The 12,868-nt window shown below is 51.7% G+C and overlaps 6 protein-coding genes across 6 annotated transcripts; 4 read left to right on the top strand and 2 right to left on the bottom strand.

The window, feature by feature from the left end:
• Nucleotides 1–747: 747 nt before the first annotated feature.
• Nucleotides 748–2,233, top strand: NEUTE1DRAFT_118632 (uncharacterized protein; the record flags this gene model as incomplete). Its single annotated transcript, XM_009857449.1, has 2 exons — nucleotides 748–799; nucleotides 874–2,233. 2 exons carry the CDS (start codon nucleotides 781–783, stop codon nucleotides 1,803–1,805), a joined length of 951 nt encoding a protein of 316 aa, XP_009855751.1.
• A 608-nt stretch (nucleotides 2,234–2,841) lies between these two features.
• NEUTE1DRAFT_118631 (uncharacterized protein) lies at nucleotides 2,842–3,743 on the top strand (the record flags this gene model as incomplete). Its single annotated transcript, XM_009857448.1, has 2 exons — nucleotides 2,842–3,485; nucleotides 3,540–3,743. The coding sequence occupies one exon, from the start codon at nucleotides 2,999–3,001 to the stop codon at nucleotides 3,236–3,238; it is 240 nt and encodes a 79-aa protein (XP_009855750.1).
• A 1,515-nt stretch (nucleotides 3,744–5,258) lies between these two features.
• NEUTE1DRAFT_125650 (uncharacterized protein) lies at nucleotides 5,259–5,753 on the top strand (the record flags this gene model as incomplete). Its single annotated transcript, XM_009857447.1, has 1 exon — nucleotides 5,259–5,753. The coding sequence occupies one exon, from the start codon at nucleotides 5,259–5,261 to the stop codon at nucleotides 5,604–5,606; it is 348 nt and encodes a 115-aa protein (XP_009855749.1).
• Nucleotides 5,754–5,890: 137 nt separating this feature from the next.
• Nucleotides 5,891–8,247, bottom strand: NEUTE1DRAFT_132847 (uncharacterized protein; the record flags this gene model as incomplete). Its single annotated transcript, XM_009857446.1, has 1 exon — nucleotides 5,891–8,247. One exon carries the CDS (start codon nucleotides 8,156–8,158, stop codon nucleotides 6,017–6,019), a length of 2,142 nt encoding a protein of 713 aa, XP_009855748.1.
• A 311-nt stretch (nucleotides 8,248–8,558) lies between these two features.
• NEUTE1DRAFT_55417 (uncharacterized protein) lies at nucleotides 8,559–10,456 on the bottom strand (the record flags this gene model as incomplete). The annotated part of the gene is made up of 6 exons (XM_009857445.1): nucleotides 8,559–8,795; nucleotides 8,854–8,889; nucleotides 8,990–9,170; nucleotides 9,229–9,747; nucleotides 9,811–9,895; nucleotides 9,946–10,456. 6 exons carry the CDS (start codon nucleotides 10,454–10,456, stop codon nucleotides 8,559–8,561), a joined length of 1,569 nt encoding a protein of 522 aa, XP_009855747.1.
• Nucleotides 10,457–11,037: 581 nt separating this feature from the next.
• Nucleotides 11,038–12,245, top strand: NEUTE1DRAFT_105100 (uncharacterized protein; the record flags this gene model as incomplete). Its single annotated transcript, XM_009857444.1, has 4 exons — nucleotides 11,038–11,110; nucleotides 11,172–11,290; nucleotides 11,343–11,925; nucleotides 11,980–12,245. The coding sequence occupies 4 exons, from the start codon at nucleotides 11,038–11,040 to the stop codon at nucleotides 12,243–12,245; spliced, it is 1,041 nt and encodes a 346-aa protein (XP_009855746.1).
• Nucleotides 12,246–12,868: the final 623 nt, after the last annotated feature.

Below are 12,868 nucleotides of genomic sequence, written 5' to 3'. Positions count from 1 at the left end.
TTATTCGGATAAACACTTCCCTGGTCTTGTTGGTTCCTTCAATCTCAAATGCCCCTGGCGATAGAACCTGGGGCTGTCATCGATCTGATAGCATCCGCGTTGCTGAAGCCTGCAGGCAGGCATAGACGTAGGCTCGCGGCCGCCCCCTGCCTGCCGGTGGCACCCGCTTGCAGCGGGTAGTCCCTAAAGACTCCGCAAGGGGCATCTGTGACGGAGGGGACACCCTAAACGGCAACCAGGTGCCACCAGTGCATCGCCCCGTTGCAGCCAGAGCAAACGCCAAACCCATTCTTTCTCCTCTCAATTACCTACTCTTGACGGCGCCACGACCTAGAGATATGATCACTACTCTGGCATCATCTCTCCATTTCTTTTCCGGTTAAATACGACGATTTTGGGCTCTCCCTCTTCACGACCGTTACGCTTTCCATTCCTTTGTCCGACTCTTCGACTCGACTTGCGAAACTGACGATAGATTTGCCCCTCCTGGCTTTGCTCATCATACACGGCGTCATCACCAACGTTTTCTTCGATACTCTAGGCCGCCTCTCCACGCATACTCCTCACTAATCGACGGGACTCACTGCCTCTATTTCTCTTCAAGGGACGCCCGCCGTTCAGGCTTCTTATATCCTGCTTCAGTCTTTACATATTACTCCATCACGATCCACAATGACCGAACCCGCGCGCCGCCAGACAGTCCCTTTGACCTGCCATGGCCACTCGCGGCCTGTCACCCACTTGAGCTTCTCCCCACTTGAAAAGGAAGATTCCTACTACATGATCTCTTCTTGCAAAGGTACCCACGGGTCTTTTACGGGTTAGCCAACAACTATACATGACGACGGTTACTGACGTGGCTCTTCCCTACAGATGGCAACCCAATGCTCCGCGACGGCCAAACTGGTGATTGGATCGGCACCTTTCTAGGGCACAAGGGAGCTACATGGCAAGCAAGACTTAGCCCTGATGCATCGACCGCTGCCACCTCGTCTGCGGACTTCAGTGCCAAGATCTGGGACACCCACACCGGCGAACTGCTCTATGTCCTCAAGCATGACCATATTGTCCGCGCCATTGCCTATCCGTACGAAAACTCCGGACTGCTGGCAACTGGCGGATACGAGAAGAAGCTTCGCATCTTTGACCTGGCGGATCAGAGGCCGGCTACTTCACCATCGGGCACCAGTCCCGAACCAGTCACAATTGACGCATCCAAAGCCTTTGAGATTGGCGAAGGGGTACACAAAGATATCATCAAGTTCATCGTCTGGGCTCGCGACCCCAACGTAATCATCACCGCGTCTGGCGATACGCTGCGCTGGTTCGATCTTCCCTCTCGTCGTTGTGTGCGTGAGGCGAAACTGGAAGGCGAGATCAAGTCATGCGAGCTGGTTTCACTTGCGCCTTCGCATAGCGCTCCCACCGACATCGGCGGCGGTTTGCCTGTTCTGGCGGTGGCTGCGGGAAAAACCGCCTATTTTTGGGGTGGAAGCCGAGCTGAGGATGAGCTCAAGAGGATCACGCTTCCCCATGGAATTGCTAGTGTTGGGCTGGACCTAAAGGGTAGAAAGTTTGTTGTTGGCGAAGAACCGGGTACTTGGGCTCGCGTCTACACCTGGGACGAGGGCCAGGAAATCGATGTCCACAAGGGCCACCACGGCCCTATCTGGTCCATTGCGTTCTCTCCCGACGGCAACCTGTACGCAACTGGGTCAGAGGATGGCACAATCAAGATGTGGAAGAACTGTGACGGCTATTACGGGCTCTGGCGTGGGGGTGTATCCGGCAGTGGCACCGACTAGGAGAAGAAGCATCAATGCCCCGATTTTGGCTCAGCGAAGGAGTACTCTTCCCAACAGACGACGGGTGTATTCAAGGATATCACCAACCAAGGCGTTGCTACGCCTGATGTTCTTGATCTTCTCAGCTTCGAGGTTCCGGTCACATCGGCCGTGAATCCTCACTCTGATCTACTCCTCAGCTATTCGCCAAGCAAGTACGATAAGCCCCTTTCACCCGTCCGTCCGAGGCGTCACGCCAATAAGGCATCTCCTCTCAGGTTTGAGATTGATGTCGAGTCACCCTCCGATACCACTTCCGACCTTTTGCTCAGCTATTCGCCGAATAAGTACGATAAGCCCTTGTCGCCTGTTCGTTTGACCCGCAATACCAGACCGGCATCCACCCTGCGTTGAGCTATGTTCGAGATCCGCTTGAAGCCACAAAGCACATACATATTGGGATGTGGCTAGGTACCTCTGAATATGCTTTATTCTTCTCGACAGCATCTGGGCTGGCAAGGTCTTCCAAGGGTATTGCTGCTATGCCAAGACATACCCCGTTGCGCGAGGTAGATGAAAGAGATCGTGATTATGGATGGCAAGGGCACTTGTATCAGAAGATAGACGTCCCGTATATGCTGGTTTACGTGGGATCATCTTATCTTATACCATGCCAGTTATTATGCTTTGCTCATTTGTGTTTACCAGATCAGGGGGTGAAGATGTCGAAGGGGTTATAATTCGTTGGTGTTGCCCACTCAAGACTCGACAAGGACATGGAAATACCAAACAATTAGAAATCCGCATAGTGTTCCCAGCCAAAGTGTTGTGATCCAATTCGTTTAGTGGCGAGATTCACACGCTTGATCGAGCAATGACCAGACGGCACATTACATCATCCAGCTGCCACACAATCAATTGTTTCCCATTGTGGTTTTACCCTACACAAGTAGTCATGCCACTGCACGACCATTCAGTTGCCAATTTGCATCCGCTTTGACTCACTTGCCGGGTTTGTGCAACACTCCTTTCCCAAGTTCAAGGGAAAGCATCATATAAAAGCTGAAGGGACTCCCAAACTCTTTCCATCTGCAATCTTGAGCCAAATCGATTCACTCGCCACGACATCCTCTTCCACCCTGAACTCACTCCAATGCTATCATAGCCTTTGCCCAAAATACTTTCTTAGACTGTCAAACCTTCATTTTTCAACAATGGGTCGCAGCTACGACAAGGCGGCCAGGGCCACCAATATTGAACCTCCCTTGCAGTGGACCGACCAGACCACGCACAAGTATTGCGGCAAGCCAGACCGCGGTCGCATCGGCAAGCCAAACAAAGCCCAGAAGTGCGACGACTGTCAAGCCGTTAAGGCGCACAGGGCTAAGGAATTCCAAAAGGATACGGACATTCGCCGACAAGAGAAGTTGGACTGGACGCTCAGTTACGATTAATTGATCGCCGCTGATTCTGTCTCCGTGACACGGCTTCCCTGCTATTACCTTTTTTTCCTTTGCTTTTATTTTTCTCCTCCCGATTTAACCTTGCTACTATATCGCTGCGCCGCGGAGGGCAACAATCCCGCGACGACGGTTTACGTGATACAACACATAAGATGGATGGCGTTTTCTGTATCAATGATAGATATTGGTTGGTGGAAGTACTGTGTGTTCTGGCGATAAATGGGATTTTTGTTTTCAGGTCCTGAACCTTTTTCCGTTGGACTTAGATAGCCACAGGCTAATATTCTTATAGGTTTTCCAGATGGTGAACCAGACATGGGAAGATGTGAGGTAGAATGCGATCGGGCTCGAACGGGAGCAGTGGCAATGTTTATGCCTGGACTTATGATGCTTGTCGCTATTAGCTGGAAACAATGGATATTAGATAGATCAATCCTACCCGGCTGAAAGAAGGTTCTACCACTAGTAAGGGGCAGGAAAGCTGATAGCAACAGGGGAAACACTAGGCTCGCGTCTCCCTGTTTGATCCATAGATGAGTGTCAATAGCTACCTGTCCTGTCACACAGAGTGACCCATGGCAATGACAAAAAATACACTGGTGGTAACTGCTAAGTGTTCGAGGGGGTATAGATCATCTGGAAAGGATATGATGTCGCGATCAGGCTGTTTGACCGTGGGTTGTTTTTTGGAACCACATCCAAGCCACTACGATCTTGTGCACGCAAGGCGACTGTTACAAGAAAACGACAAACCGCATATCACTCAACACGTACCTTACGTCTTCTGATACTGTGCCGATAATGGTAAAATGGATGTGCGTTGATGATTTTGGGAGATTGAGGCCCAACATGTGCAAAAGGTGTGGCAGTTTTTGAAGCCCAATATAATAACACCTTCCAAGCCAATTCTCCAACAAGAAATCGGACCATATCAGTTCAATCGGGTATGGTGTAGCGGTAACATCGTTGACTCTCACTTCTCAGGAGTGACTGCTCTCTCAACAGCCCCGGGTTCGACTCCCGGTATTCGAGTCTCCAAATTTTTTTGATCTTTTTGCCTCCTCCTCAACGTACGGCCAACCCTCGGCGGGGCAAGTATACAGGAATGTCCCTAGTATCTACAACCCCCCCCTTCTGCAAGAACGCCGTTATATGCAAGAAATTTCCTGCCCGAATTATTTTCCCATACTGAAGCTGCAAACTGCAAAGTACAAGACTGGCAAGCTGGATTTGCAAGTACAGGGGTGTTCTTTTGCTGGGAGAAACCATTCTGAACCCCTTGACCAGGCAATTTACTCCACTTTTTTGGTTGCCGGTTCTCGATTACAATGGGCAGCGGCTTCCAGAGGGTCCGTGCACTCACCCCCCCTTCTGCAAGATCCCCTTTAAATGCAAGAGAAATGGCTGCCCGTATTCCTTGTAGATACTAGGGACATTCCTGTAGCATGCATGTGATAGCCCCACAGGGTTTTGAAGACCCTTTTTCTCTAAATATAGCAGCACTTCTCAACCGTAACCTTTGAGATACAAAACAACACCGTGGATTGATGCTGAGAATTCGAGAATGCCTTCAGACTCATGAGAGATTTTGGGTGACTTGTCATTGGCATGCCTACACCACACATTGGCCCCATGCTTCAAAAAGGTTATGAATGAATAAGCCCTCCATGATCGTTGATGACGTCAGAACTCGTCGCCGTGCGGTCAGGCTGATGAAAAGTGTTGTCAAACCCCCCTCCCCTCCTTCTCATTGCCCTACCTACCTACAAGTAGTGAAATCAAACAGCATCCGCTATTCTACTTTTCCCTCTCCTTTTTTTTCTTTCCTTTTGTCTTTCTCTGACCTCACATCCTCCAAGCAGCAACATAAAAGACTTCTATGCCATCTGGCAACACCAAGAAAGTCGTCAAGAAACCACCAGGTCAACAAGAGGAGAATCTCACCCACCAATCACCAACACCCATCATAACTCCCCCTCCTTCTTCCCAAAACCAACCACAAGTCCCCGAAATGGATCCCCAAAAGACAAGCAAGAAGGCCCAAGAAACCATGGGCGAAGCTACCGAGCAAGCCTCGAGCACAGCCTCGGGCATGACCGACACGCTCGCGGGCGCCGCCAAGCCCGTCACCTCGACGCTCGGCAACACGCTCGGCGGCGTGGCCAACACGGTCGGCGGCACCGTGGGCGCGGCGACTCGGGGGCTGGGGGAGACGGTCAGTAGCGCGGTTCCCGGCGGTATCGGAAAGCCCGTGGGGGATGTGGTGTCGAATATTGGGAGTGGAGTGGAGAGGGGCGCGAAGGAGGTGGGCAAGGGGGTGAAGGATGCCGGGGAGTTGAAGGGGAGTGAGCAGCAGTAAGAAGAAAGATAGATGGTGTAAAAGGAGGATTTGTGAGTGAGTGGAAAGGCCACGAAGAGAAGTGAGAAAGAAAAATCGGAAAACTGACAGAAAACAAGGAAAGGAAAACGTGAAAGGCATTGTTCAGTGGTTTGTTTGGGTGTATGATGCAGTGTTTGGGGAGGTTAAATTATCGGTTTTCATGGAAAAGAGGGTACATATGGCATTGAAGGGAAGTTTAAGTCATTGGTTTTGCATCACAATTGTTCAATTTTTTTCTTTCTGTTTACACATAACTCAACAATGGGATTTTGGGAGTGTACGAAAACGTTGTTCTCATTCTATTCCCCAACTGAATCACACGAAACATAACCCCAAAGCCTTGTGCTGTGACGCTTTGTATCATATCCATAACGGCTTATTTCTTCTTTTTACCACCCAAACTTCTCAACCGCTATCCTCACATCCAATTCTTCCCCAATCATATCAGCACAAGTATTCCTCACTGTCCTATTCAGTCCATCCGGCCCCGACACCACCACCCCGGACTCCAGCCCATCGCTCGCCGCATCCAAGATCCATCCCTTCACAATCCCCGCCACATCTGGCCGCCCCGCATCCTCCGTCGGCTCCGGAATGACCAAGTCTAGTCCCAGCGCAACTAACTCATCAAATTGCTCCTGCGGTATCCAATTCCTGTGTGACCTTGAGTGCGTCACCCAGAGCATATGCACTCTCTGCTTCTGCCGCCTGGTAGACGGCGATACCCTTCTTGCTACCTTGTCTTCTTCTTCTTCTGCTTCCTCTGCGTCTGACAACAACAGATCTTGATTCGTTTGCTGAAGCAAAGCCCATACCAAAGGAAACGTAACCGCAATCCCACTCCCTCCGGCCACCAGAATCGCACTTCCCGATGCCCGAAGCATGTCCAGCGCGTGCGAAGAGCCGTACGGCCCGTCTAGTTGCACGGACACCCGGGCATGGCCCGCTTGGGCGTAGCGGAGGAGGTCGGACGTGAAGCCGGAGTAGGAGCGGATGAGGAGATTAAACCATGCGTGGGTGGGTTGCTGTTGCTGTTGTTCGCCTGCCGCTGATGATGTGGAGTGAGGGTTAATAACGGGGGCGGCAGAGGCGATGGTGAATGGATGGGCTTGTAAAGCGTGGGAACCGCCTAGGGAGGGGACGGTGAGAAAGACGTGGTCTGTGGGGTGCCAGCCGTTGAGGATGGATTTGTTTGGGTGGAAGAAGGAAAATAAGGACCAGGGCGATTTCCACCAGGGTTGGTCTTGACTGGGTCGAGGACGGGGGAGGATGTCCCAATCGGCTGAGACCAGAAAGGTCTGGCCGTCTTCCAGCACTTGGATGTAGGCCGTGACGGTGGCTCGCTTAAAGCGCAGTCGCCAGACGAGCCGGTCGAGGACAAAGATGGCGAGTGACAAGCTGACATAGGGACGGCTGGTGTAGAAGTGGAACCAAAGAAACACGAGCGCGGCGATCTGGAGCACGACGTGTGAGGCCAGAAAGAGCTCGTACCATCGCTGTCGGAAACTTCCCAGGGAGGTGAAGTAGAGCAGCTCATACGACGTGAAAGTGCCCAGACCGCACAGGATAAGCGGGTGCGTAAAGTACGCCCATGCAGTCTTGGAAGCCAACATCCAGTCTTCAGCCAGGACGAACTGCCAGATGACCATGCTGACGAAATGCACCAGCGCCATGAAGCACATCATCTCGCCGACGCGGCGGTGGAAGATGTTGAGCGCTTCGTACGAGTAGCCGGTCAGTAAGCGCAAAGGCTGGTTCTTGGCGCTCAGGAGGTAGAGGAGGGGGAGGTTGACGATGAACATGAAGCCCATTTTGTCGCCAAAGACGAAGAAGTAGTCCCAGCGGAGCGGGATCAGGAGCATCTGAAAGAAGATGTTCAACAAGATCCAGAGCGCAATGAAGAGCGAGGTGCCGTTGCTGGGGAGGGTGCGATTGATAGTGGGGATGGGTGGCGGTTGACGGGCGAGCCAGGAGGAGACAGTGTTGCCGATGGTTGACTTGCGGTCGAGACGGGTTGAGTTGATGGTGAGGCTGGATGTGCGCCCTCGTAAAAGGGGCGATCGTTCGAGATCAACGAGGTTGTCTTTCCAGTTGCCAGTGGGCGTGGATGTGCCGGGGCTAGACCGGCTGGATGATGCTGGCGAAGAAGGCGGTTGGACCGTTGTTGTCGATGTCATTGTCGTCTTTTGGACTGAGGCTGACCTTCTACCCCTTATCCTAGCCAGCCACTTTCGTCGGTCAATTCTGGATTTACGCCAGTGCAAAACTGCGAAGACGGAGATGGTGAAGAGCACAGCGATGTTATAACAGCTGGCGATGAAGCGTGCGTCGAAAAGAGCCCGAACGAGCTTCAAGAGGTATTCAAGCTTTTCTGGAGGGATCAAGTCAAGGGGGTCGCCGCCCTCTTCACCATTGTTCTGGACATCTCGGACCGCCAACATGGACGATGAAGTAGAGGATACGGCGGATACGGCGAATGCGGCGTTGCGCAGAGCGTCCCGCGCCCATGCGCCCTTTTGCCCGTAATCCATGAGCCAAGAGGGTTGGTGGTTTGGAAAATGATGCAAGGCAACCCGGCCGCAGTGTCACCGATGCAGAAGACTCGGAGCTCCGATGAAAGAGTATGAAAGCGGGACGGGAACCTAAGTGGAGTGACAGGACGCCGAACGAGGGACAGAAGGAAGGCGAGGGCAAAGATGGGATCTTATCTGATCATCTGATAATTAGCGCACATGTTAGCGTGAGTCGACCTGTGGGGTGCTGTGGGGGCCCTGTAAGCGACCCGCTTCTTGGCGTGCGTTAACCGCTGCTCGAGCCCCGCTGACTTCCCCCGCTTTTCCAACACAATTACGGGCGCTAGACGCGCTGCATAAATAGGGGACCACACGATAAGGCTCAGATATGCCCGCAGTGCTGTGAGAAACAGAAACATCAGACTTTCGCTCTTCTCCATTCCAGACCTCGCTTCTCAATGAGCATAGCAAGCGGTGAGACCATCAGCATGATGATGGCAAAAACACCAAAACACCATCCGGAGCCAGCAGCATCTGCCAGGGGTTGTTGTGCGGCAATCGCAGCACCGGCTCCCAGGCATCGAACCAAGTTATACGATGCTTGGACGGTGGCGGAAGCATGGGGGTTGAGGTCTGTTAGGAGTGTTCCGCAGAGCTGTCCATTGGAAGTCAGCGGACAGATCCTGGGCAAACATTGCTCGAGAATGACTTACCGTGAATATGCTCGATGTTGCGGCGCCCGTCAGGAACTGAAGAATAAGTGGCACTACGAGGTGCTGATATCGTGAAAAGATCCATCAGCTTGTGCTCACTTTCGGACCCGTCCGTGTCATTACTTGGCTAACTCACCGCTCGCTCATTCAGGCCAACACCATAAGCAGCAGATCCCACCGACGAGACGAGAATGAGGGTGTGAATTCCCACAAATCGTGCCTTCTCTATGGGAAAGTCCGATATGTCCTCACCTCGGTGGTATTGTCCCTTCCTACCGGCCTCGGCAGAGTACTTTTTGATATTTCTGTCAAGAAATCTGCCTGGCAGCATATGTCAGAAATTGACCTCAACGCTCAGAAGGACGAATTTCACACCTACCAGTGGCATAAGATGCGAGTGCGCCTCCAACGCCCGATGGAAGATAGATCAGCCCAGCCTGGAGGTAATCCAAGTCGTACATATTGATGCACTGAGCGGCCAATGACGTTTGCAACGTCATCTTGACTGCGTATGTGATCGAGCCGATCAGAATCACGATCAGGTTACCCTTGAGAAACAGCATTGGGATACACGTGAAAGGGTTCGGAATATGGCATTTCCTTGCCTTCTTGATATCCGTCAACTGCGCGACTTGGGCTTCCACATGCCCGTCGTTATTTGCACGCCTTATTCTTCGCTTTCGGGACAGTGTCTCAAAGAGACTCTTGTGAATGCCTCTTGGCGGAATGCTACCGTTTCCGACAATCTTTCTCTGGGTCTCCGGCATCAGAAAGATAACAATGACCATGTAGGTTCCCGTCATGATGGCCAGAAACCAAAAGATCCATCGCCAGCCGAGCTTCTGGGCAAGTACACCGGCGACGACAGGGCCAAAACTAGGAGCAGCGTTGGTACTACAAGAATATATTCATCAGCCCTGGAACGGACATGTTAACAATGGGATTATGGTAACGAACAACAGTATCAGCGAGCCCACGTAGGAGCCGCGCTCCGCAACAGTCGTTATATCAGCAATGATTCCATACGCAGCGCCGTACGATCCTAGTTGTGTTAGTATCGTTGCTATCCCTATCTACCAATTGTTCACTCACCAGAAGCCCCAGCACTCTGAAGCATCCTCAACACGAACAATGCAGCATAGGAGTCCTGCAATGCGAGCCCAACATTGGACGCCGCAACCAGAATGAACATGAGGATGTATGCCGGTCTTCGTCCTCCTTGATCAGCTATATCCCCCATAAATGCCGGCGCGATACCGGCAACGATCAGATAAGAAGTGACCGTGAGGTTGACAAGTGAGACGGACACTCCAAGATCATTCGCCATTGGAACCAGCGCCGGGAAGTATATGTAGCTGCTCAGTGTGGAGAACATGGCCCCGAAGGAGGCAGTGTAGCTGATCCATTGCTTCTCGGCTGCAGTGAAGACGGAAAACGGTGGTGGTGGTGGTTCTGTTGAGGAAGGTGTTGCTGGAGGGCACGCTGTTGCACTTTCTCCCACATCTTTATCGATCAGGTTGGGAACCACAACGCTGGTTATTTCGGGGAGTTCGTTGACTGCGACTGAGAGTGTTTTGGTTTCGACTGTTGAGGCTGGTGACATTGTTGTCCAGTTGACTTTGTCTCCGGTAGTTCCAGTTGTCGCCGGGGTGTGTAAGGATTACCGTATCGAGGAGGCAGATGAGAAGAAGAACCGATCAAGGTGAGGACTTCCTTGCGGTCATGGTTCGTAACTTCAAGAGGGGTAGGTACCTACCTACCTAGCAAACCATTTCGTTGTGCAGTTTAGAACAGGCAAGGGCGACTCCCGCCACAACGGGAAGTTGGGTGATTGCCTGCCCGGTCACCGCGGAAGAGACCTGCAGGGTTCATCTTCAAGAAAGGAAAGAACAAAGCGAAGCAGGCACTGTGGTACCAGGTCCTACGAACCAACAACCCGGCATGGATTGAATCCAAACTGCCAACAGTCCCGGTCTTTAGATGTCTCCTCGATAGGGGATATATCCTCTAGCTGGTGGCATAAGAAGAGACGATGGCTCCTCCCAGCTCGCATGAGGGACGTTGTTCGTTGCTTATACGTGAAGACTAGGTAAGCACGCCTTGGTCCTTTGCACTTGATATTGTTTGGAGACATCGTCATTTCAGCTACCAAATCTACCCCATTGTTTTGGTAATCCTTCAACCATGGAGGAAAGGGAACCCTTGCAGGCCAATCCAATTGGGGACAATGTGCAGCTTGATCCGGTCGTCGTTGCCAGTGCGTTCACCCCCTCCCATACTATTGCCATCGTCAAACTTAACAGAATAATTGTTTTCAGACCTACCGCCGAACTCCAAGATACTTTCGGTAACGCCATCTGGGAAAAGCTTTTGGGCCAGGACAGTCAAGATCGTGGTTGAGCTGGCCGATGGTACTACCGCCCAGTTTTTCAAGAAGGTCAGTGGATTATCTTTCGATACTACAGGTCGCATTCGTTGACTGTTCACAGGGCGCCCGTAATTCTGTTGGGATGAATATGATGAAAGGCGCATGGGAAGCGGACAGCGCCTTATACAAATTTGTTCCCCACTACACTCCCCAGCCAGTCGGATGGGGAACATACGAGAATGATCCTGACACCAGCTTCTATTTGTGCGAGTTCACTGACATGAACGATGATCTTCCTAGTCCCCGAGAGTGGGCGAAAGCTGTCTCTTCCCTTCACCTGATCAGTATGGGAAAGTCACCCACCGGACAATTCGGCTTTCCGGTTGCCACTCATCTGGCCAACGTTCCCGTTAACAATGCCTGGAATGCCTCGTGGGAAGCGTTTTGGACCCAACAGATGAAGAGCCTGTTTGATCAAGAAGCGCGAGTCAATGGACCCGACGATGAGTTGGAGGCACTCAAGACAACATACATGTCCGAGGTCATTCCTCGATATTTGCGACCTCTCGAAACGGAGGGCAGGTCCATAACCCCTTGCCTTATCCACTCTGACCTCTGGCCAGGCAACATCAAACCGAAAGCCAACTCTTACGACGTGGAGCTGTGCATGTTTGATGCATGCGCCTACTGGGGCCACAATGAAGGTATATTTTACTCACAAACGGATGATTGATCTTAAACTGACTATATATACACAGCTGATCTGGGCATCTGCCGGAATCTGAGGTATAAGCTAGGTCAGCCGTGTGTTCAAGAATACCATAAAAGAGTCCCCATCTCCGAGCCTCAGGCGGACTTTGATGGTAGAAACGCCGTGTACGCCATGAAGTATCATGCCCTGCTGTCAACGATGTACAAGGACCGGAAGTTCAGACAGGTCCTGATCGAGGAGCTCAAGTCCTTAATCAACATGGCAGGTGCTGGCAGGTCGGACTCAGACGTTGCTTTACCTCCACGTTTGTGAACGCTTGGACGCAGGATGTTTCTATTCTCGTTTCGACAAGACGTATCTCTAGGTGGTGTTGAATCGTGTCAGGGTCCAAATGCCTGACCATCCCCTGAAGCTCGTTTGCTTGGGTGTCATTGGTGGCAAACGTCAGCCACACTCACGATTGCTTCTCAACCACTACAGACCCCTGTACCGCCGGCAATTCAGACTATGACGCACACCTGGCGCTTTACCAAGGGTCCATTCGAAGGGTCCAACCTTGGTCTCAGCGGTTGATCTTGAAACGACCAACCTGAAAGGTTGCTTTTGCTTGTCTGAAGTGGTCTGTATTACACACAACACGGGACATATCGTGGCATTGTTGGCGTCGTGTAATGGTTAGGCGTCAAAAAAGATGATCGCTCACAAGAATGACGATGCTGCTGGTCTTGCTCACGACATCACTAGCATCGAATATAATATCGACAGTATCCCAAGATGCGTTTGCTTCAATTTTTAGCCATCTTTGTTTAAGAGCTCAGTTAACCTCCGCGACGTAATCCATCCATTGAATGGAGATACTTAACAGAATCACTACTGATCTCTTATATCTGCCATCAACGACGTTTCCTTTGTCCACCCGTCTTTCCACCAGCAGA

The sequence above is a fragment of the Neurospora tetrasperma genome (assembly GCF_000213175.1).
Source record: "Neurospora tetrasperma FGSC 2508 unplaced genomic scaffold NEUTE1scaffold_81, whole genome shotgun sequence".
Classification (NCBI taxonomy): Eukaryota; Fungi; Ascomycota; class Sordariomycetes; order Sordariales; family Sordariaceae; genus Neurospora; species Neurospora tetrasperma.
Note: the sequence above shows the minus strand (reverse complement) of the source record. Positions and strands in the feature narration are given on the sequence as shown.